Source organism: Sceloporus undulatus, chromosome 7 (genome assembly GCF_019175285.1).
Source record: "Sceloporus undulatus isolate JIND9_A2432 ecotype Alabama chromosome 7, SceUnd_v1.1, whole genome shotgun sequence".
In the NCBI taxonomy this organism is placed as follows: domain Eukaryota; kingdom Metazoa; phylum Chordata; class Lepidosauria; order Squamata; family Phrynosomatidae; genus Sceloporus; species Sceloporus undulatus.
In genome coordinates this window covers 11,391,508-11,414,527 of record NC_056528.1, presented here as the reverse complement: position 1 = coordinate 11,414,527, position 23,020 = coordinate 11,391,508, and the positions used below count along the sequence as shown (strand labels likewise).

Here is a 23,020-nt window from a genome sequence, read left to right as displayed (position 1 = left end):
TACAGAGGCTGCCTGATAATAAGCTCGGCTCTGGGTCCCACAACCTACTCCAGCTCCCAGAATAGAGTTAAAGCGGTGCCAAACCGGGTTATTTCTTTAGTTTGGATGCAGCCGAAGGTTGCATCTAGAGAGAAGGTACAATGTCTCACAAGACTACAGTTCCCAGCATTCCCTTGCACTGAGCCAGGCAGTTAAAGCGGTCACTGCCATTCCCTCTCAAAGAGCCCCATTTTGGCCCCAGGTAAAAAAGGGAAGGAGATAACAAACGCACGTTTACATGTTTATTCGGAACTAACCACCTCCCATCGGGCCTGGCTCCGCTCCTGCCGGCGCAGCAGAAGTCCCAGGGCAATCACGGATCTGCGCCTCCCGCAAGCGCAAGCCAGGCCTGGGCCTCCCATCTGGAACGTTGTCCTTGGCCTCCTGGGCATCCCTCCTCCTCCTCCCTCCCAGTGGACTCCGCAGAGGAAGCGGAGGAGGACGGAGACGGGAGAGAGGCCCTTCCCTTCCAGGTCTGAGTCTCTGCAGGAGGGTGCAACCCCAGGGCCATCCAGCGGGAAGGGGCCTCCTAAAGAGAAGGACAGGCCCTGGCCTCTCTCTCCTCTTCTCTCTTCGTTGGCCCTCTAGGAGCACAGCGTCTTCCAAGGCCCTTCCAAGTCCGTCTCTCTGGGCCTTTCCTTCCAGGAGGAAAAGGCGGAGCTGTGTGTGCCCTTGGGGGGGTCCTCTTGCTCAACTCCCTCGCTGGCCCTCTAGGAACAGAGCATGAGCAGATGGAGGGGGAAGGCGGGGGCCACTCTGTTCCACCTCGGTCCCTCTGAGTCTTCCTTGCCGGGAGGAAAAGGCTGAGGCTGGGGGTGTCCTGGCCTTCCCCATCCTTTCCCTCTCCCTCCTGGAGGCCGAGGGCCGAGGGGGGTCCCCCTGCTTCTGGTCCTAGTTGACCCTGCAGGCGCGGATCATGAGGAGCTGGAGCAGGATGAAGACGGGGGACATGATGAGGCCGTACCAGAGCTCCTGGCTCTGCTGGCTGCCCAGCTTCTGGCAGAGGAGCATCTCGAAGACGAACTTGAGGCTGAGGAGGGTGAGGATCCAGAAGAGGCGGAGCACGGCCAGCCGCTTCTCGCCGTCCTGGAAGAGCCGCACCGAGACGATGGCCGTGAAGTAGGTGCTCAGCCCGTCGGCCGCGAAGAACGGCCCGAAGACGCCCCACCAGCTCAGCCCCGAGACCGAGCCCGAGCCGGCCTCGCCGTCCACCTTCAGCACCAGCAGCACCGAGGCGGCCAGCAGCGCCAGCCCCTGAAGCAGCAGCTCCAGCGGGGCGAAGCCCAGCCACTGCACCAGCTCCCGCAGCGAGAACAGCATCCTTCGCCGCCCAGGCAATCCTCCGAGGCCCGCTTCCGGCTCCCCGCGAAGCACTTCCGGCGCGCTCTGGTGACGTAAGCGGAAGAGGCGCCATGCCGGGTCTGAGCGCCGGAGAGGTGAGGGCGGCGCTCGCTGCTTAGAAGACTGAATGGGGATCGACCGCAGCGACCCTCTTTCCTCCCTGAAGGGGGAGTGGCTGATGGGAGATGCAGTCCTCCGGGGGCTTCTGGGCCCCCAGGGCAGCCCCTTCCTCTCCTCCGAGAACGAGAAAGTGTAGCTCCCATCGGGGCAGCGAGGCCCTGGGCTCCTTCCTCCTCCGCCCCTCTTCCCTGCCCTGCCTCCATTCTCCTCCTCCCTTTACCTCCATGACAACAGTCCTGCAAGGGAGGGTCAAGACCCCTCCAAGGGCCCACAGGCTGCCCCCACTCTGTGTCCCAAAGGCACTTGGCGCTCAGCCAAACTGGTGAGGCAGGAAGGTCCCTTTGGGGCCCATGGGGAAGGGTTGCCAAATCCGGGGAAGGAGGCTCTGCTTCAAGGATCGCCTCAGGCCCTCTCTCCTGGGGAGCCCCACCTGCTCCAGGGCCGTCTTTGCTGGCCGCCCCCAAGCCTCCCGTTTGGGCTCAATGACACCCTTCCCTGGTCCTTCAGATGGAGGGCCGGAAGATCCTGGTCCTTTTCGGCAGCCAGACAGGGACGGCCCAAGATACGGCCGAGAGGATTGGGCGGGAAGCCAAGCGGCGGCACTTCCGGTGCCGAGTGGAGGCCCTGGACGCCTTCGGAGTGGTGAGAGCCTTCCCTCCATCCCTGCTTTCACACAGACGCACACCTCCTCCTCCTCCGATGCGGGGACAGGGAGGGCAGCCTGGCCAGGGCTGGGGGCCAGATTGCGAAGCTCCTGCTGCCAGAGGCCCCAAACCCCCAAGAAGCCAGAAGCAGGAGTGATCAGGCGTATCCTTCTGATCTTTCTTCCAAGGCTTCCCTGATCCATGAGCCGCTGGTGGTCTTCGTCTGCGCAACCACAGGGCAAGGAGACCCTCCTGATAACATGAAGGTGAGGGGCTTCCCAGGGGTCTTCCCTCTCTGCCTTGGCCTGAAGAGTCTGGCCTTTGCTCCATCTCACCTAGGCGTGCTTTTCCCTCATTGCCTTGGAATAAGAGAGGAAGAAGCGCTCCAGGGGCCTGATCCCCAGAAGGTTTCCTGAGCGCAAGCCTCAGTCTAATGCCCCCTCCCTTCTGGGTTGGTTTTGGCCTAGAATTTCTGGCGGTTCATATTCCGGAAGAACCTGCCCCCCGGTTCCCTGAGCCGGATGGATTACGCGGTTCTGGGGCTCGGAGATTCCTCATACCCCAAGTAAGTGGCGTTTTCTACCCAGACACACACACACACACCCCCCACAACTCAGTGGCAGAGGGCAGTGGCATTTGTTGGCACAGGTGCCCTTTGTCTTCAAGCCATGAAGATTTCTGCTCCTGCCCTGCAAGCTTAGCCCAGCAGCCAGTTGCCTAGCTGGTCTCTCCCCAACCTTGAGCTGGGCTCTGGATCAACCAGAGGATAAGAACTGTTGTGAAGGATCAGGTCCCCATCTCCCAAGGTTGGCTCTGCCAATTGGTGTCAACAAACACACTGCAGTTGTGCCCCCAACTGCAGCCTTTCATTTGTCCCTATAAGAACAGTTGTTGCATTTTAATCTGTCCCAACTGTGTTGTGAACTTGAATTTTGCCCTGCTCTGGTACTCTCCTCACTGCCTGGCTGTGTCTCAATGGCTTCTCCTCTCAGGTTCAACTTCATTGCCAAGAAACTACACAAGCGGCTTCTGCAGCTGGGGGGCAGCCCCATGACACCTGTGGCGCTGGGAGATGACCAGCATGATTTGGGGTAAGAGGCAGCAATGGGGGAGAGTGACGGGATCCCATTAAATCTAGGCCACCTGGGGATGTCTCAGCAACGCTAAGACACTGGGCCCCTTCCTCTGAAGATCCTACTTAGGGTCTGAAACAGCTCCCTTTTCTGCTCTTGTCTGTAGCCCTGATGCGGTTATTGACCCCTGGCTGCTAGATTTGTGGGACAAGGTCTTAGCTCTGTATCCTCTTCCTCCTGGCCTCCTCATAATCAGTCCAGAAATCACGTAAGTGAAAAGGAAAATAACTCCTAGGGGCAGATTTTGAGCTTCCATAGGGCAAAAAAAGACAGCGTTGTTGCTGCTGTTGTTATTTTTAAGTGGAAACTCAGCCCTCAAATTAATAGGATAATGCTGCTATCCTGGCCGTACCCACTGGCAGGAAAGTCCGATTGAACTCAGTGTGACTTACTTCTGAGTAGACAAGTTTAGGATTGCATTGTACAGATTGCAAAATAGGGGCCTTAAGTGTGAAAACAACCAATAAAGAGCCAGGTGTTAAGCAGAGTGAGGGGGTCCAGTTTGGCCCTTTCCTCTTTCCTGAATTCACCTTCTGCAGTGCAGCTAATGCACTCGGTTGAGTTTTAGGGTGCTGGTAAATGTCATTCATTTGGAAAACTCTGAACAGTCAAAAAGATGAGACCAACACCAAGGGCTGTTATTGATGTTGCACAGGCAAGTAAAATGCAGCACAGGTGTCAGGGAAAGAGAGTACCTATAGCACACTATCCTGATGGCCGCCTGCTCACTGGCCTTTTGCTGCCTTTATTCTTTTCTGCAGTTTACCACCCAAATTCACCTTCCAGTTTCTGGAAGAGGATGGCAGTGGCCTCAGCGAGGGCTCCTTCCAGCAGAGCCAGCTTTCTCGGGAGCCCCCCTCGGAGCTGCACCCTTTTGCTGCCCGAATGGTGTCCAACCGACGTGTGACCTCTGAATCACACTTCCAAGATGTTCGCCTCATTGAGTTGGATGTCACTGGCTCTGGAATAGAGTGAGCTTCCTTGGCTTATTTGTCTCTGTGGTGTTTTAACAACCCTCTGAGTGGGGCTTTCTGGGTAAAGAGGCAGAGGAAGATGGGAGCATAGCCCAGTGGTGTTCATGCTTGCTCCATGCCTCCTTCCCTAAAAACAGAACGGAGGAAACATGGAAGGGTCCTGCTTGATAAGAACTGGGGGTTCTTCTTTGGCAGGTACACTGCTGGAGACGTGGTCATGATCCAGCCCCACAATGCTCCAGAGGAGGTGCAGCTCTTCTGCAGTCTCCTGCGTTTGGATCCTGACAGGCGCTTTGTCCTGAGGCCAACCGAATCAGGTAACAAAGAGCTCCCCGAGGGGGTGATCTCTCCAGCCAGAATTGCAAGGGGGGCATGGAGTGCCTGGCAAAGCCCCTTTCACCTTCAAGGGACAGCCCTCCCTTGCCACATGTGCTCTTGTCAGATTGTGCGCAAAGTTCAGCTCTCATTTGCCAGCATCAGCCAGAAAGAGCAAAGCCAGTCCATTTCCCTGCAGGGCAGAACAGCCCAGAGATCAGAGCTAGAACAGAGCAGCTTTGAGGATCCAGCTGCCCCAAAAGAGCACCAGCCTCTGGAAGCCAAGACTCCCCCTTCCAAGTCCTTCTTCTTGGGTCCTTTATCACATAATTTTATTTAGCTCAATTTTCCTGCTGTAGAGTTGTTGCACAGTTAAAGAGCTCTGGGTGTTAAATTTAGCCCAGCAAGTTTTAATTGATCGGTTTAATTGATTCATTCTGTACAACTGGCCAGAGTTAAACCATCATTTGAAAGAGGGAGAAATACAGTGATGTTGTTCTAAGAGGGGCCTGGGTTTGCCTCCCTGATGGAAGAGGCATTCCCTGCAGATGGGGATGGGAGGAGAGGAAACTCTTTGCTATTTTCTATAAAGAAGTTCCCTTGGCTTTTTTTCCCCTATTGCTTTTTTAATAAAGTGAATATTGATGCTTTAAAAGCATGTGTTGCCCTGTCTGATAAGGGCTCCTTTTTCAAGCTGCCTGAAAGATTCCTTGACTCTGCCAAACCCACTGCCTTGGCTGGTGGGCTTCTTGTTCCCGCCAGGCACCCCCCTCCCTGCCCACCTGCCCCAGCCATGCTCCATCCGGCACCTGGTGACCCACTACCTGGACATCACCTGTGTCCCCCACCGCTCCTTCTTTGAGCTTCTGGCCCATTTCTCTACCCACAAGTTGGAGCAAGAGAAGCTGCAGGAGTTCAACTCTGCCCAGGGCCAGGAGGAGCTCTATGCATACTGCAATCGCCCACGCAGGACCACGCTGGAGGTAGGGCAGTTTTTAAGCCTTTCCCATCCCCACCAGCCTGGAAGCTGCATTTCTTTGTATATTTCTGGGTTACAGAAACCTTAGCTGATCAAATAACCTTCATTTCTTCCTTCTCCTCCTCTTCTTCCAAGGTCCTCTGTGACTTTCCTCACACAACTTGTGCCATTCCATGTGATTATCTGCTAGACCTCATTCCACGGATCAGGCCTCGTGCCTTCTCAATCGCTTCCTCCATGCTGGTAAGGAATGATGGGTCTTTCAGCAGCCCATTGAAGCAGGGTTTTTGCCTCTTGTCTCATTCTGGTGCTCTAGGCCCAATGTGTCCTCGGCAAGGTTGGCATCTTGAGCAGAAGATTGTGCCCAGAGAGCCAGTGCCAAGCAATTGTTCCTGCTCTTGGACCTTGCATTCCCGTAAAATTCCATAGTACCTTGTCTTCGTCTGGTAGTAATGCCCCCTCAAGAGGTCTCCAAGCCCTCTCTATGATAATTATTATGGCTCTGGGAAGCCTAACAATTAATGTTTCTGAGTCCAGTATCCTAGTAGTGATTTCTGTGCATGTCTGTCCCTCTTTGGACAAGGCACAGAGGGCTGGTGAATAAACATCTGGGAAGGGAAATGTCTCACAGTTTTCGTCTTTGGAGTGCAAAATTTCTTGCCTGGCGTGTGCCTTGACATCAGTCCTGCAGGTGGAGCTAGACTGGCATAGCTCACGCTCGGTCCTAGGCTGCCATCAGGGTCCATAGAACTATAGCTGGAGTCACAGAACAATATTGTTAATCGTTTAATTCTGTTTTAATGTTAATCTTTTCTATATTTGTAACTATATTGTATAAGAGTCAGTGTGGTACAGTGGTTTGAGAGCTGAATCATGAATCCTCTGGGAGACCAGGGTTCAAATCCCTGCTCAGCCTTGGAAACCCACTGGCCATCCTTGAGCCAGTCCCACTCTCTCAGCCTCCATGGTGGCAGACCCCCACTGAATACATCTGGCCAAGGATGGGGTTGCCATAAGTTGGGGTTGACTTGAAGGAACATAACAAAAACAATTAGAACAAAATTGTACCCATTTTAATTTTTAATCCTTTTTGTGTCCCAGTTGTGAGTAAAAGGTGGCGTATAAATAAAGATGATGGAGACTACATTTCCCCAGAATCCTCTGCCATTTTCCCAAGCTTGAGCCACTAGCTAGGATCCCTGTCAAGACATGCTGTTGCTGGTCTTTCTTCAGGTCCGTCCCAACTGCATTGAGATCCTTCTGGCAGTGGTGCGCTATAAGACCTTCCTCAGTAAACCCCGGCGTGGCCTCTGCTCCACGTGGCTGGCCTCCCTTGACCCACAGAACGGTAAATTGGGGGATGCTGAGGGAAGAGGGGGCATGATGCCACCAGAGACATCTTCCTTGTGGGAAAGAAGCTGAGGTCATTCTGCTCTTCCTCACTCCAGCTATTGTTTAGTATTGTTTAGTTTTTCAAGGCACATGGGTGGCGCTCTGGAACGTTCCCTAAGCCGAGCTGCCCCCCTGGCGGAAAGGAAGGTTGCCCCCCAGCAGCTCATAGTCCAAACGCTGCCAATAAGGGAAGCTAGCAGTGGGCCAGAGGGTTGGAGGACGAGAGATGGGTATAGAGAGGAAAGGTTAGGATACGGTGAAACCTTTGCGTGCTCTTTGCTTATTTCCTTGAAGTTGATGTGTATAAAATATACATTCATTGTGCTAAAGCGGTTAAGGTCCTTCAGCCATTGAATGATAAGGTGAATGTTGATCTTTCCAGCCTTGGCAAGTAAGAGATGTGTAGGTCACCTTGACAGCCTTGGATAATCGAGCAGAAATGTACTAAAGAAATCCATAAAAAAGGGAGGAGAGAGAGAGCGACCGACCCTTGGGTTGGGGAGAGTGACACCAGCGCAATGAACTTGATAGAGTTGTTTTTCCAGAGTGCAGCTCCAGAATCTCTCAGCGGTTGTGCTGCCAGGAAGGTTCTGGGGTTTGCTCTGGAAAAGTACAGGTATGCATCCATTTACAAAGTGGGATGTGTTCCTGGGCATGACTTCTGTAGGAACACCAGGGGAAAGAGGTCTAAGGTCCCACCTCAAAAGGGCAGCCCAACATGTTTCAGCCAAGTTTTTCTTCAAATATTACAATATGCACATGTGAAATGAAACAACCAGGTCAGGGAAGCCTTGGATAAGGAAACATTTTGTACCTTCTAGAGACTACCTGAAGGCTTTTCCCTAAATGGTTTCAGTGATCCTGTTTTCTTTTACCAGGCTCCACTTTTATTCATTCCATTTCGATGGCCAGGCTTACAGATCTAGGCTTTTTAGCATGCTGGAGGGAGCAGGTGACGCAGGGCTAGCTGCACTCTTTTTGGTTTATTGTCCATGCATGCTGTTTACTTTGCCTGCCTGATAGGATCAGTTGAATTATGTTGCTCAAGCTTTATTGCATTATTCGGTTGTAACAATGAAAGACTGTGTTTTTGCATCCTCCTTTCAGTATCGTTCCAATGTGGATGTTGCAAAAAAAAAAAAAAAAAGTCAAGTCCAGGTAGATAGAGGACAGGAGAAAAGGCTGAGAGGGCATCAAAAGGAGTGGCCATAAAAAGGAGCTCCTCTGTTGGCAGTTGTGTTAAGTGAGGTATGCCTGTAATGTCAGAGGCAGCGGAAAAACATCCAGAAAGAGGTGTGAAGGGAAGGCCCTTGGAGCTCAAGAGGGGAAGGACTGGGACCAGGGGTGGGGGCCGCTCTGGGATGTTCCTTTTGCCTGTCATGGGACGCTTCATGCCTCTCAGTCCCAAAATAACCCTCCCAGGAAGAGGAATGCTAGAAATGTGTTTGTTTGCCCTGAGAGAGAGGGAGAGAGCAAGGGCTGCACTTCAGCGCACAAAGATGGGTCAGAGGGAGATGGGAAGAGAAACACTCCATGATTGTGTGGATGCCCTCCCTTTGATGCTGTCCTGATTCACACAAGCGCCTTGTTTCCCAGAGGCTGCCCGGGTTCCTCTCTGGGTGAAGAAAGGAGGGATGAAATTCCCGGCTGAACCAGAGACGCCTGTGGTCCTGATTGGGCCTGGCACCGGGGTGGCCCCCTTCCGAGCAGCGATCCAGGAGCGAGTCACCCAAGGCAAACAAGGTGACTCCCTGCCCTGGGGAAAGGTCCTCTGCTACAGGTCTGCTGTGGACAACGCTTTGTTTGGGCTTTGTTCAGAACTGCGCTGGAGTTATTTGGGTGGTGCTGGAGTGCACTGCCCTTGCCTGCCCTGTGGTTTTCACCAGGGGGCACTCTGCATCTGGACACATTTTTGGGAATGGCAAGCAAGTGTGAGCGTTCCTCCCCAGCTAATCAGTCTCTGCTTGAATGCCTGGGTCAGATGCTTTGGCTGCCACCAGAAGTGTCTCTCTGTCTGTGGGAGAGAGAGGGAGAAAACAAGAATTGCTGGTCTAGGAAGCCTCCAGGATCAGACATAATCCTCGAAAGCTGTGTGCCAGGCTTTACTGTAATGAAAATGTGTCTATCTATAAACAGAAAATAAACCTGTGGCCACATCTGGTTGGGGAGGTGGTGTTTTCTGTGGGAGTGCAACCCATGGGAGATTTGGGGGAAGGGGAGCTGCCACAGTGACCCTCAACCCTGAAGCAGTTACCTGACCCAGAACTTTACATAGTGGGGGAAAAGGACCCACCCAGCCTCACACTGGCATTGGAATAGTTTTCAAAGCCAACCCCATTCCTAGCTGGTGGGGCCCCAAATTATGAACCCTCCATTGCATTTGTGGGAGATTTGGTCACTGCCTGCCTGCCGCCACTGGGAGTTAAGTTGGCCCATGATGTCCCCCGGTTTCCTCTTACAGGGAATTGCCTGTTTTTCGGCTGCCGGCAGAAAGCCAAAGATTTTTACTGCCAGGAGGAATGGGAGGAGCTGGTGAAGAGGGGCTTCATGATGCTGTTTGTGGCCTTCTCCCGGGATCAGGTTAGTTCCAAGCAGGAGGCACTGCAGGGCCTCCCTCCACAAACTCTGACCCTCATCGGTCACTCAGTCCAGGATGGAAGGCAGAGGTCCCTCTTCTGCCCTGGCAAAATGCTGTTTCTGTCTCAATGTGGCATTTGGCATCTGGGGCCTTTCCCTTTCTTTTTGTGTTGCCACCGTATGTGGTCCTATAATATTTGCTGCTGCTGTTGCTGTGTCCAAATCGTGAATCATTATCTTTATCAATGTTTTGTAGGAAGGGGTCCATAGCTTTCATGGGTTTATCAGATGGGGGTCTGTGCTGAAGGAAAGGGCAAGACCCCCTGCTACTTGTCCACAGGCCCTGAGCTGCCTCCGATATTAGGGAGGGGACTAGTACCTGCAGGAAGGCCATCTTGCAGCCCTTTCCATTGCCTGATCTCAGGGCCAGTCCCTCTGGGTTCATCTCCCAAAGGAGGGCCTGTGGCTCATGCCTGGCTTCTCTTCCAGTAGCAGATTGCATCCGTGGCACAGGGCCGTGGATAGGAAGGAGTGCTCCAGCCACCCAGTTATCCTCCTCCGTGCTCCAGGAATGCTTTTGGATTCCTGCCTCCTCCCTTCTCTGACCTTCTTCCCTGTTGAATCAGGAGCTGACTCTGCAGCCAGGCTTCCCAGGCGTGTGTGTGTGTGCCCATGTGTTGGTGCCCGCACCTGACTGTCTACAGGTGGGGCTGGAACTCCTTTGAGAAGGAAGAGGAGCAGCCCAGGCAGTGGGAGGCTTTGCTCTCAGGGGCAAAGGGGGGGGGGTTATAAAATGACACACACACCCCCACATACACACACACCGTGGAGTGGAGAAAGCAGGCGGGCAGATGGCTGTCCCCAGACTTTTGAGGTGGGGATTTTATCCCTTTAAATGGATGGGAAATAAACCCCATAATGAGTTCATTTAGTGGTGGGAGGAGCTGCCCAGAAATGTGGTGTCGACCACTGGGCTTAAATGGTCTTTTAAAAAAGCCTGAGTCTGGGGCGAGAGGAAAGGAAAAGGGGTCTCTCATTTGATGTATGCATGACCCCACAGTAGAACTCCAATGGTTTGAGGCAATCTACCTGCAAGTACCAGTTTCTGGCTGGAGGGCAAAACCAAGGGCCTGCACTGGATTAGTCCCTGAATGAGGCAGGCTCCCAACTTCTGGGTTCCACTTGCCCTGTTAAGGCGTTCTTCTGCCCTGGGGGGCAGGTGGGTAGGTAGGCAGGTAAGTAGAGAAGGTGGGTTAGGAAGCCAGCCCCAGTCCTCCTTTTTAGACCGAGGGAATGAATGAGAGGAGGTCCCTGTTGGGCTTTTCCATGATCTCATGGTGTTCTGCCCTCCAGGAAGAGAAGATTTACGTCCAGCACCGCCTCAAGGAGAACAAAGCGCTCATCTGGAACCTGGTGGGATGCCAGGGTGCCCACATCTACCTGGCCGGGTGAGTGCCAAGAAGGGGATTCCCTTCTTCAAAAGCCCTTCCAGCCCCCTGGCATGGCAGATCCTAGGCCATTGTCCCACTTGCTCGCCCCCAGGACATGCCAAGGCAGCCATGGTTGGCTCAGGTGGAAGCCACGGGCCATCTGTGTCACGAGTCGCCTGTTGGGATGCGTAAGGGCCTCTGGCGGAAACCTCTGTCCGTCTTCCTACATGACAAGAACAGGCTTTCCTGGGTAAACGGGTTCCTCCGCGTTCCTGGAAGCGCCATCAGCCCTCGGGGGAGATGCCTCAAATGAGGGTAGAGGAGTTTGCTCAGCAGCTGCCAGGAATCAGAAGTTCAGAACCAACCCAGGCAAAGTGGTCATAGCACTGGTGCCTTTGTGTCTTGTAGAGGCTTAGCCCCACAGGATGGCCCTCCCTGACATGTCAGTTTTACTTACACCTTTTCCTTTTTAAAACAAGTTTCTCCAGTCGCTCTCCATGACAAAGATAAGAACAAAAAAAAAGGAATAGGTGGCTGTTGCCTACTGTCTGAAAAAGGGATCCACAGTCCACAAAACCAGTGGGGCAGGATTAAGGTAATCACAGTCTCCTGGTTTTCCCTTCCCTCCCCAGTTTTCAAACTGAAACAGACAAACCAGGCAACCCCCATCTTCCACTGTTTCTGCCCCAAAGGCCCAACGTTGGCATGCGTGTAGTTTCAATATTTAACATTTTTATAACATACAACCCCTATATCCATGATGGATACAACCCGCATATCCATACTGTGGATATATGAACCTGCAGATAAGAGGGAACCCTGTTGAAATGAATAACGTCTGGCCCATTTTCCACAGAAGCATATCAGAATTGCTCAGGATGACCTAAAAAAAGTCTAGAAAGAACATTTCTTTTGGATGCAGATAAGTGAAACCACAGAGATGCAGGTCATATTTTTAGTGTAGAATAATTTCAGTTTCAAATTGCAAATTTTGTTTCTTGCCCTTCCTCAGAGGAGCTCAAGGAGGCTACATGGACCTTCCTCTCCCCACCTGATCCTGACAATAAACCTGTAAGGCGGGTCAGTCTAAGAGAGAGAGAGAGGCCCAGAGAACCTCAAGGCTGAGATGGGGTCTGACCCCAGGATGCCCTGCCCTGGGCCTGTCTTCCCCCACCCCTTCCCTTCGGATCTCCCACCCAGTCACAAGCTGGCCCCTTTCTCTTCCAGGAACGCCAAGCAAATGCCCGAGGGAGTGGCCGAAGCCCTGAAGTCCATCTTCCAGTCAGAAGGAGGCCTCTCTGCCCTGGAAGCCGAGGACTACCTGGCCAACCTGGAACGCGCCGGCCGCTTCCAGGCCGAGACCTGGTCTTGAATTGCTCCTGCTGAGTCTCAGGTGGACAGAGGGAGGGATGGGCAGATGTGGGGGCCCCAGACTCTGGTCAGGACCAATAAACCTGGGCTGGCACCTTTTCTCTGGCTCCTGAATTTTGCTTTTGAGTAGAAGAGGATGCCTCCTTCCCACCACCAGCTTCTCACCCAAGTGACCCGATGTCCGAGGCATGGCTCTTCTTGAGCCCATGAGGGAAAGCAGAAAAGAGGAGCCACCCTAATGGCAAGTCCGAGACCTGGGAAAGGGACAGAGCCAGGTAGGGGTGCATGTAATGGGGTGTGTTAGCAAAAGAGGGGTGCTCCCTGGTGCCCAACTGGGCCTGGCCTCTGAGCACCTTCTCTTCCTGCCAACCATCTGGCTCTCTCACATTCCTGCCCTTCTGCTTCCTCCTCCAGCCACCTTCTCCTTCTCACAGCCGGGTGAGCCAGGAGTCACTGGGGCCAGGCCAGTGAGTCAGGAGGCACCTGACCCCATTCTTGCCTTGCCTGCCTGGGAAGTGGAACAAGTGGGTCAGGGGAGCCATGCAGTGCTACCCTTGGCAGAGTTGGGGGGAAGGCTGGCAGGTCCCTTGGCTGGCTACTTTGGGGAACCCACTCCCTGCTGCAGGCTGCAAGGTCCTCTCAAGGAATGCCCAGATTCTTCGCTGGGCGAGAGCCTAGGTCCCTCCGCTTCCCTGTCTTAATGGGGACCAGACTCTGGGAGATCCACTGGCCACACTGGAAAGGCCTCCTCCCTTTCCTTCTGTTGCTTATCCCCAGCAGCTGGAGCTCAAAGGTAGACTGCCTCTAAACCTGTAAGTGCTATTTCACTGTGACTTATGTGTTGTTGGTTTTAAAAAGACAACATCTCTGTAGTCCCCTACACCCCACCCCACCCCCACCCAAAATTAGAGGACACATTTGCTATAAACTCAAGGAGAGACAACAGCAGAAGAGGAGGGAACTTGCGGGCCCAGAATTACAAAGGAATGGGGGAAGAGGTTGTTAAGCAGAGAGACCTAGGCCTTGTGACAGAAGGCATGCAATCTATATCTTCACTCAAATGACGCTTGTTTGCTGCAAGGTGAATTGGGCAGGAAGCTGTGCCTGGCACAGGAAAGGGCTTCTCTCTGGTTGGAGGTGGAGGAGGACCGGAGGCCAACCTGGGAGGCCTCACCTGGCTGATGGCTCCTCCTGCCTGGCTGATAGGCACTGTGCTCCTCTGATTTGTCCTGAGTCTTGGAAGCTGACAAACCTGATCCTGCCTGGCTAGAGCCAGCCTCCTTCCCTCCCTCAAGTTGGCAGTCATATTTGGCCTCAGCAGGTACAAAGGGCAAGCCGGAGAACCAGCAGCTCAGAAGAGGAAGAAGATTGCCTGGCAGACGCTGGCACTGAGAAGAGGCCCTTCTTTTGAGGCAACAAGCTTCTGGCCTTGGTGCGTTTCAGGAATTTGAACCCAGCTTCTCCCACGGACTCTTGGTGCCATTCCCAAACAGGGTGAGATGGGAGGGTGCTGCCGACCGCCTGCAGCTTCTTTGGCATTGAGCAGCTGCCAGAAGGACTGGCACAAAGCCCAGGCCCCGTGCCAAAGTGGCTGTTCCTCTCGAGGCCAGGGCTACTAAGACAGATGGCAGCAGATGACTCCAAAGGCAAGGCCTTGATGGCAGAACCAGTTCTCGGGTCCAATCCAGAGGAGACAGAGGTTGTTGGTCCAGGGGCCATGTCCCCTTGTGCCCCTTCCAGGCATGACACAGAGGTGGAACAGGCCTGCGGAGGGCCCACAGTGCCAGCCGGCCATGAGGAGGTGGGGCAGGGGCAGCCGGGGCAGACTGTGCCAGTGGAGGGCTGCCTCCCACAGCGAGGGGGGTCCGGCCTGGAAGTGGGGGGCCCTACCACAGAGTCTGAGGAGGAGGGCAAGAGGCACAACCAGAAGGCAGAAGAGGATGGGGGCCATCCCATGCTGGGTCCCCCAATACCCACAGCACCCTCTTCTGAACTGGAAGGCCTCCTGCCCAGAGCCAAAGAAGAGGACGGTGGTGACCCCCAGGGGTCCATTGCAGTGGGAAATGGGCAGGAGCTTCCTCTGAGCGAAGGCACAGGAGCAGGGGCAACGGTCAGCTTCTGGGAGGATCCAGCCCAGTGCAGAGGTCAGCAGGAAGAGGAGGAGGAAGAGACCAAGTCCTGTTGCATCCAAGCTGAGGACCCCAGCGAAGAGCAGGAGTGCCCAATTTGTACAGAGCTCTATGACCAGGAGGACCATCGTCCGGCCCCCCTGAACTGCGGCCACATCATCTGCGGCCAGTGCCTGCAAGCCATCATGGAGGCAGCCAGTGCCGCAGACATTGGCCGTGTGCGCTGCCCCATCTGCCGCCAGAAGACTCCCATGATGGAGTGGGAGATCTGCCGGCTTCAGGAGGAGCTACTTCTACTGGGGGCCGCCCAGGACCCAGCCGTGGGTGTCCCGATACCTCTCTTCTTCAGCCCACTGCCTGCCCGGCGCCCAGGCTTCTGGGGAGGCCTGGAGCACCACTTCCAGGTCCGCTTCCACACCACGCGCATGGTGGGCTTCCTGCCCTGCCTCCGATACCCTCCCCGCCTGATCCAGGGTCTGGCCCGGCTGGAGGGCCGCTGCCACTGGGGCTACCGTCTGGCCCTGGTGGCCCTGATGGGGGCCGAGACCCTCAGCCTCCTGCTGGTCTTCCTCCCCATTGCCCTCCTCCTCCTCCTCTTCCTCATCATGGACCAGTAGAGCAGCTCTAGCACCCTCCTGACTGGCCCAGGACCCTCACGCGTGCCCCAGCCCCAGAATTAGGGGCTCTTGCAGAGGAGAGTGACCCCACGATGGACCTGAGGGGCATCAACTGTGGCTTTGAAGAACCTGCCTGGGCCTCCCCTTCCCTTCAACTATCCAGCAGTTTAGAAACATCTGGACCAGCCACCCATGTGCCTCCCTTTCTACTTCCCAGCTGGCCATTTGCATCCAGACATATCAGTCCCAGGACATAGAGGAGCCATGGAGATGGAGGAGAAGCATGGGTTTACCTGAGGCAGAGGCAACACTCCTCAGCACTGGCACAAGGCTCATGGGAGCTGCAGTCCAGCCACATCTGGAGGGCCAGGCTATTCCCACCTCAGTCTCTCAGGGGAGGTTCTGGGGGGGCTAAGGGGGACAGCAACTCATGAGATCAGGGAGCCATGGAGGGTCCGGAGTCCCCATACCAGACCTTGGGGACAGGGACAGTGTCCTCCCCGGATGGAAGCGCCGGTTCCCTTCCAGATGCAATTCTGTGGCTCCAATGAAGGGAGCAAGAGGAAAGGCAGCCGGCTGGAGGCCTTCCTTTTGGTTTTGCATAGTTTTTGGATTGCTGCTCTTTAATTTTTAATCAATATTTATTATAACCTTTTAATACAAATGTGTGGTTTGTGAAAGCAATCTAGCTTCAAAGGGCCAGTGGGATTTGTGGTGGGGGGCATTGTGCAAAGATATGCCAGGTGGGGGCCGGGGGCCATGTCTGCTAGGGAGGAAACGTGGGGTTGGTCCCATCCCTGACCTCCCCCCCCCCTTCAGTGCTAAGTCAGTGCCAGGCTTGTGCCAAGGCTAGTGCTCAGTTTGCAGGATGAGTTCTCTTGCCTCCCCGCCTTCCCTTGTGTCACAATGGCTGCCCTGGAAAGTCCGACTTCCCTCCGTGGGGCTAGCTCATAGCAGTCACAGGGGTGTCTTGATATTGCCCTTCCATGAGCAATGATTCCCTCTGCCTCCCTGCCAGCCAAAGCCTGCAGGGCTGGTGCCAGAGGAGAAAGGAGCCTTTCTTTTGGCTTGGCCTCCATCTCCATCATGCAAAATGCCCTATTGCTCAAGACTCTCTCTCTCTCTCTCTTTCTCTCTCTCTTTCTCTCTCTCTGTGCTTGCAGCATCCACACTGGGCCCGGTTGCATGTGCTTCTCCCTCTGGGCCTCCAGCAGTGCCCCCGCAAAGCGTGGCAGTGAGGAGGGGGCTTCGAGGCCACAATGCCCAGCTCTCCAGCCATGGCCCAAGCGCAGCAAGCACAGCTCCTGCCAGCTGCCCAGGCAGCCTTTGTGCCAGAGGGAGGCAGGAGCGTGCCAAGCCTCTCTGGAGCCACCCGAAGAAGGGGGGCTTGCCATGCCCCCCCAGCACATGCGGAGCCACACGTGGCACACGGAGGCCCTGCAAGAGCGGGATTGGTGCCCAGGATGGGTAGTTGCCCAGCAACACGCAGGAGCAGCTTTGCAGTACCAGCCGGGAGAGGAGGAGAGAGAGAGAGAGAGAGAGAGAGAAAGAAAAAAAGAGGCAGAAAGATGGAAGGAGGATGGGAGGCCCCTCTTCTCCCCTCTGGATGGGGGCCTCGGGGTCAAAGGGCATCCGGCCGCATCCGCCCCCCCCCCCCCATGCGGCCCAGGTGCCTCCTCTCCCCTCTTCAGAGCCTCCCCCGTCCTTTGGGCTTTCTCAAGAGAGGGTCACCTTGCCAATGCACCAGCCTGGGACTCTGTTGTTTGGGGAGGGTTGCAGACTCCAGGCAGAAGTGCAAAGGGCAGGCAAGAGCAGTAGCTCCCAAGTCCACAAGGCTAACAAAAGGTTGCTGGGGCTCTGGGGAAAGGGAAGCGGCCTTCGCAGGGCAGGACAAGGCAGGGGAGACAGGTGCAGCTTCTGGAGGACTGGGAAAGGATGCCCCCCAGGGCCAGACAGTGTCCCCTGCGCAGGATTCCCAGCCACGCAGGACGCTTCCTCCCTCCCAGTCCTAAGGGTCATCCAAAGAGGCCTTGCCTGCAGGCCCTGCTTGCTTGTTTGGATGATGAGGGAGGGGGCCTCAGGGACTAATTGAATCACAGCCCAGCCAAGTGCAGAGCATCACTGCCCATACAGAGGCAGCCAAGGAAGGAAGGAAGGAAGGAAGGAAGGAAGGAAGGAAGGGAACCACCACCCAGGCGGCTGAGGGCATCCTGCTGCCTGTTCAGATTTGGTCCTTTGGCCCTCCAGATGCCACTGCAATACCCCACGCAACACACGCAGGACTCAATACGCAACTGTGCAGGAGCCACTGGCTCCTTATTTGGAGTCAGGCTGCAGCTGAGCATGGAAGAGACATTAAAAGCTGTTCAAAAGTCAAAGAAGGGCCCCGAAGGCTGCACCCAGCCAAAGTAGGCTCTTCTGGTCTGGTCAATGACTTCTTCAGGTGGCCAACCCCCATCATTCCTCATCACTGGGCAGACTGATGGGGGATAATAGGAAGTAGAGCTCCCTCAGGCCAGGATGCCAGGCAGCCATGAACCCCTGATAAGTTTCTGCCAGGCAGAGAGCTTCATGTTGTTCCCCCCTTTGAGTCAGACTTACCCTGAGTAAGCTGACTGAACATCAGCCCTTGGCACCTGCCAGAGGCAGGTTTGGCGAGTCTGGCTCCTTGCCGACTGCTTGCCTTTCCCCACACCATCGGGGTGCCAGCTCCACCCTTTGGACCTTGGACCAGGCCCATCTTTGTCTCCGGCCCAGTTACCCACCCATCCACCTACCCACCCCACCCAGCCCCACCGCTTCCAGCGTCCTGAGATGGAGATGGCTCAGTGGGTCACTTGGTCTACTTTTTGGTTCAGTGTATATCTTTATTTGGGAGGTTTGGTTGGAGTTTAACAAGACCAGATAGAAAACATGAAGAGGAGGAGCATCAGTGTGGCTGGCAGCCAGAGAAACTGGCAGGTGGTGCCTGGTGTGTGGGTGTGTGTCCCTGCAGCCACAGCAACTGGCCAGAGTTCTTTGCCAGCCCCTTCCCTGGGCCTAAAACCAGAGTTTTTAGGTGGTGGGACATGGGGCATTTGGAGGCCTTCTCTGGGCCCTGGTGGTTTTATCTCCAGAGGCCTCAGCAAGCATAGCTCCATGTCTCTTTGCATCAGAGGAACTGTGAAGGGACCAAGCCTGTCTAACAGAGGTTTAAAAGCCCATGGAAGAGGATGGTTCTGTCCACACCTGATTCCTCTCAGTTCTCTCCACTAGAATTCAACAGACAGAAGCAATCCTTTGAATCCCATCCTGGGACGGGTCCAAACTCCAATGGGAAAGACCCCTCAGCAGCTGCCACCTGCCTTGCCCACCCTCCTCTTTGCCTCCTTGGATCTGGAGCTCAGCGTTCCCAATACAACACACACAGGCCAGCCTTCTGTGAGTGGTACATGCCAGCAAAAGCCCACTTTAAATGTGCATACTTTGGGGGGATCATTACAGAGGTTGGCATTCCTTCCTGTCCCTTCAATGACCAAAGCCCCCCCCCTGACTTAACACAGAGTTATTCCATGCCCTCCAGTAGTCCTGTGGCCGGAGGAGAACCGGAGGGGAAGCCTCAGGTTCTGCCCCCGTAGCAGATGCAAAATGACTGCATTTCAGCCACCAATGTCCTTGGCCTGCGTCTGGCTACAGGGACACAGACAGGGGCTTCTCTGTTCTCCTGTGGCAGTTCTGCAATAAGCCCAAGGGATGCTGGATGGCCAGATGCAGCAGAGCCTCGCTTGCAGAACCACTCTACTACAAGATCATTGGTCTACTTCGCTCTCCACAGGACTTTTAGGAAATTATGGCTTTTTCTCTTTTGCTTGGAAGAAACAAAAAATATTTTGCGAATGTTGGCCCTCAAAAGACCAGCCCTGCGAGGGAGATCGTCTCCCCTCCCCTCCGAAAACACCCACCGACCCACTCATACACGCACACACCCCGGCCCCCTCCAGCTGGGACGCCGGACCCTTTTCCTGCAAACAGGTCTCTCTATGGGCTCAGGTTGCTCCTGAAACCTTGCAGAATGAGAGTCGGATGGAGACCCTCTACACTGCGACCACCGAACCTGGAAGGTGGTTTGGCATCACTAGTGGGACGAACACAGCCAGCTCCTGGATCAGGGCCTTCTGACCCGGAGGCAACTCAAGGAGGAGGATGGAGGGTGGCAACCGGAATCCGTTTTATTGGGTGCAAAGGGGCCAACAGGATCTGTCTCTGAAACAGTGCTCAGAAGCCCCGATCCTCCAAAACGAGGAATTGGGGGAAGGAAGGAAGAAGAGGAGGAAGAAAAAAAAGAAGAAACCCCTGTTCTTCGTTTTTCAGTTCCCTGGAAGAGAAGCCGAGGCAGGAATCCCAGGCAGCTCCAAAAATACCGTCCCTTGGCAACTTGCTTTTGTTTGGCAGCAGCATGGATTTGGACACCCAAAATTCTTGGCCACAGAAACGGAAGCTTTGGCAAATAACTTAGGGCGGGCATCCAGTTTGGCTCCCAGCACAGGCCCTGCCTGGCCTCCGGTCAGTCCCTCACGGCCATCTCCTCCTACTGGCAGCCAAGGCCACCACTGGGTCTCTGTGACCAGCAGGATGGAAAGGGGCCCCAGAGGCGAGTGGGGCAGTTGGGGGCTCAGAGGGCTGGGATGAGGGGGGGAGCAGCTGTGGAGCAGTTGCATCAAAGGACCCCTTGCTCTTCTTGAGGGAACTCCCTCCATCTTGTACCCAGAGCCCAGTCTCACTACAAAGAAAGTCACAGCAGTGCCTCTACCCAGAAGCCCCACAGACTCTCCTTCTTTGGCCACCAAAAGGCCACCACTTGCCAGCAGAGAGGCTCGGCTCGCGAGGTCTGCAGCTATGTCTTCCAGGAGGAGCCGACAGAGGCTCCACTCGTGTAGTCAGCCCCACGGCCCGGAAGGGTGGCGGGAAGGTGTGGGTGGAACCGAGGCAGAGGTGTCGTTGTCCGGCCGGCTGGGCAGGCGGTCATCTCACATGATGGTGCAGGAGGTGAGGGGGTTTCGGACACGACAGGTGCAGGCAGCCCCGCAGTACTGGCGGAAGGTCTGGTAGCAGCTGCGGTCGGCCTCACTGCTCCACTGGACCTGGCTGGCGGCCAAGGCTTCTGCTGGCAGCCGATTGAGGATGCTGGTGTTGACAGCCAGGGCGGCCAGCCCATAGTCGGTGAAGAGGACAGTCTCCCGCTTGCAGGTGGGGCAGGAGATGAACTTGTACTTGGGGCAGGATTCATAGAGGATCTGCAGGCACTCCTCGCAGACTGAGTGGAGGCAGGAGAGGATCCGGGGGCGCTTGTTGGTGAAGTTGTATGTGTGGCCACAGGTGGGGCACTCCAGGGGCTCGCAGGGGGCCGAGGGGTGCAGGACGTACTGGTTGACGATCACCTCGTCCGGGGAAGAGGAAGATGAAGAGGAGGCCGGCGGGGGCGGGGGCGGGGGCCGGTGGTAGCAGAGGTCAGAGCCCCCTCGGCGAGGTCCCGGGTAAAACCGCTCACGCCGGGGCAGGGGGGGTGTCCGTGAGAGGCCGAGGGGGCCGGGGGGGCCGTCCAGGGCCGGGAGGTCTCCGCAGGCCTGGTTGACGATGATCTCCGATTCGGAGGGCCAGGCCCGCTTGGCCGCCAGTGGGGGGTCACGTCGGGGGGCCGGGGCATAGCGGGAGGTCCCCCCCTGGCGCTCGGGGAACTTCTCCGGGTGGATGATCTTCATGGCCTCCATCTTGAGGATGACCTGCTGCCCCTTCAGGCATGACATCAGGAGGCTCCGAACGTTGTTGCTCTCGGGGGCTCGGGCCTCCCCCAGGCCCTCCTGGATGGGGCTAGGCGGCCGGCCGGGCTTTGAAGCGGGCGCGGGCCGTGAAGCGGCAGCGCTGGAGAAAGCCCCCGGAGCAGCACCCGCAGGGGCGCATGGTGGGCCCCAGGCGGCAAAAATGGCTGCTTCCGGGGCAGGAGGGGTGGGTGGGGAGGGGGAGTCCTTCCTAGGCCAAGGCTAGGCCCAGGGGGTCATGAGCAGTCCCAGCCAGGAGAAGTCAGCGGTCCTGGGACACCCCCGGTCAGTTGTGTCCTGGAGAGTTCAGCAGGACAGGCCCCTGGCTGCCGGGCAAGGAAGATGAGGTGGAGGGGTTTTGGCGGTGGGGGCTGAGGCCCCTTGACGGAAAGTGAGTCAAGGACAGATCCACCTGGCAGGGCTGGCTGGCAGGCTCCACTCCTGTTCCTTTGTGGGGCCTGGACTCCTGTTTACATCTGAGATGGTCCTGCCTTTGGAGGCCAAAGAAGAAGAAGAAGAATGCGCTTGCTGAATTCCTGAGCTCTGACCTCAACCTCTGTCCAGAGACTCCAACGCAGGGCCTGCCTTCCCTCTCCCTTCCCCAGGAGCGCCAGGGTGGTGGGCATCCGACCGGTGGGCATCCGTCTGTCCTTATGTCCGTCCGTCCTCAAAGCGGGGGCCCAGTTCTTCTGCCCTCACTCCCAGGCCCTCAAGGTCTGCCTAGGAAGCAAAGGAACGGCTTTTTAAAAACCCTGACCGTGTTTGTTTGCAGGCCTAGAGGCCTCACCCGCTGCCTCTGCTTGGCCTCCAGCAAGTTCTTTTGTCTGTCTGAAAAATCCAAAGCAAGGCTCAGAGCATGGCAGTCTCCACGCCAGCGGCGCTCTTCTCTTCCCTTCTCAAGCAGGAGCTCTGTGTAACCCAGGAGCCTGCTTTGTGCCTTCAGGTGAACACCCTGCCACCTGCCCAGCTGCAGCATCCTTTCACCTGCCCCACATTGAGAGCCTCCCTGCAAATCCTCCTTCTCCCCAAAAGAGCCTATGGGTCTCCTAAGGCACTGCATTCTTCCCAGGCTCTGGCCCTCCATGGAGCTGTGGGCCTTCAGCTCCCAGAACCCCCCACTCCCACTCCAGGCCACTGGATGGCTAAGAGCCCCCTTCGGAAGAGAGAAGGGGTCCACCCCACACTGGAGCCTCCCCAAAACCTCTGGCAGCCTCTCTCTCGGCAGAAGCCGCCAGGGTTATGAAATGCGCCGCAACAGGAAGGAAGGAAGGAAGCCGCTCTCTGACACTCTGCACACAGACAGACCCAGGCAGAGCAGGAGAGGCCAGCTGCCCCTGAGCATGTGCGGAGTGGCGCCAAAAGGAAGGGACTGGAGGGGCAGAGGGGGCTTTGGACCCCTCCGAGGACGACCATACGGGGGGGGGGAGTCTCTCAGTGAAGGCTCAGGCCAGCAGCCCCCCTAACACCTCAAAGCAAGGGCTGCAAAGCCCCCCATCCTGTCCCACTGCAAGTCTCACCATTGGTGCTTGTTCTGCCACGCTGAGGGACAACTCCTGCAGCCCGCTCTCCGTCTTTTGCCCCCCACTTCTGCCAGGCCAGCAAGGGCCCCACGAGCGTCTTCCTCTCCCCAGAGACCACAAGGAGCCCCAGATGGGAGCCTTGGCCCTTGGCTGCCCTGCCTGGGCACCGAGGAGGCCGACCAGGCCCTGCAGAGGCCCCAAGGCTCTGCCTGCCAGCCTGCCTGCCCCCTGGGTGCCAGCCTGGGCCTTGGGGCGCTGTCCGAGGTGCTGGGCCTCTTTGGGAATGGCGCCTCAGCCCTGAGCCCTGAACCCCGCCTGCAGTTGGCACTGGAGCCCAGAGTGGGTCCTGCCCCTGGATCCTGGACCCTTCGGAAGGGCCCCTGGGGCTGCTCTGCCCTGGCCAGACCCCCTTTCCCGAAAGATGAAGGCCTCCAAGGTCCCAAAGGCAGGCCTCCCTCCCCAAGGCTGCCGCCGCTGCCCCAATCCTCGCCAGGGAAGGGCATCGGGGGAGAGGGGCACCTGGGCATCTTCTCTCACTGGCAGGAGCAGGCCCTGCGGCCGAGGCCCGGGCAAAGGGCGCCCCTGGCTTCTCCTCTGGGGCCAAAGGGGGCTGCGCTTCCCGGGAGGGCGACCCCCAGGACTCA

The 23,020-nt window shown here is 56.2% G+C and overlaps 3 protein-coding genes across 3 annotated transcripts; 1 reads left to right on the top strand and 2 right to left on the bottom strand.

The window, feature by feature from the left end:
• Nucleotides 1-268: 268 nt before the first annotated feature.
• TMEM203 (transmembrane protein 203) lies at nucleotides 269-1,359 on the bottom strand. Its single transcript, XM_042479352.1, has one exon. It carries the CDS (start codon nucleotides 1,357-1,359, stop codon nucleotides 931-933), a length of 429 nt encoding a protein of 142 aa, XP_042335286.1. The 3' UTR covers nucleotides 269-930.
• Nucleotides 1,360-1,397: 38 nt separating this feature from the next.
• On the top strand, nucleotides 1,398-12,414 carry NDOR1 (NADPH dependent diflavin oxidoreductase 1). Its single transcript, XM_042479351.1, has 15 exons — nucleotides 1,398-1,475; nucleotides 2,008-2,142; nucleotides 2,333-2,410; nucleotides 2,612-2,709; nucleotides 3,137-3,235; nucleotides 3,384-3,485; nucleotides 4,039-4,248; nucleotides 4,447-4,568; nucleotides 5,329-5,549; nucleotides 5,681-5,788; nucleotides 6,779-6,893; nucleotides 8,534-8,680; nucleotides 9,399-9,517; nucleotides 10,868-10,962; nucleotides 12,172-12,414. The coding sequence occupies exons 1-15, from the start codon at nucleotides 1,452-1,454 to the stop codon at nucleotides 12,314-12,316; spliced, it is 1,818 nt and encodes a 605-aa protein (XP_042335285.1). The 5' UTR covers nucleotides 1,398-1,451; the 3' UTR covers nucleotides 12,317-12,414.
• A 7,544-nt stretch (nucleotides 12,415-19,958) lies between these two features.
• RNF208 (ring finger protein 208) lies at nucleotides 19,959-21,066 on the bottom strand. Its single transcript, XM_042477779.1, has one exon. It carries the CDS (start codon nucleotides 20,842-20,844, stop codon nucleotides 20,068-20,070), a length of 777 nt encoding a protein of 258 aa, XP_042333713.1. The 5' UTR covers nucleotides 20,845-21,066; the 3' UTR covers nucleotides 19,959-20,067.
• Nucleotides 21,067-23,020: the final 1,954 nt, after the last annotated feature.

Bases quoted from the DNA above. Each gene is read 5' to 3' on its own strand.
- TMEM203 (XM_042479352.1), bottom strand. From the start codon at position 1,359: ATGCTGTTCTCGCTGCGGGAGCTGGTGCAGTGGCTGGGCTTCGCCCCG.
- NDOR1 (XM_042479351.1), top strand. From the start codon at position 1,452: ATGCCGGGTCTGAGCGCCGGAGAG. The intron at 2,710-3,136 runs GTAAGTGGCGTT...TTCTCCTCTCAG, and splicing joins GGAGATTCCTCATACCCCAA to GTTCAACTTCATTGCCAAGA. The intron at 5,550-5,680 runs GTAGGGCAGTTT...TCTTCTTCCAAG, and splicing joins CACGCAGGACCACGCTGGAG to GTCCTCTGTGACTTTCCTCA.
- RNF208 (XM_042477779.1), bottom strand. From the start codon at position 20,844: ATGTCATGCCTGAAGGGGCAGCAGGTCATCCTCAAGATGGAGGCCATG.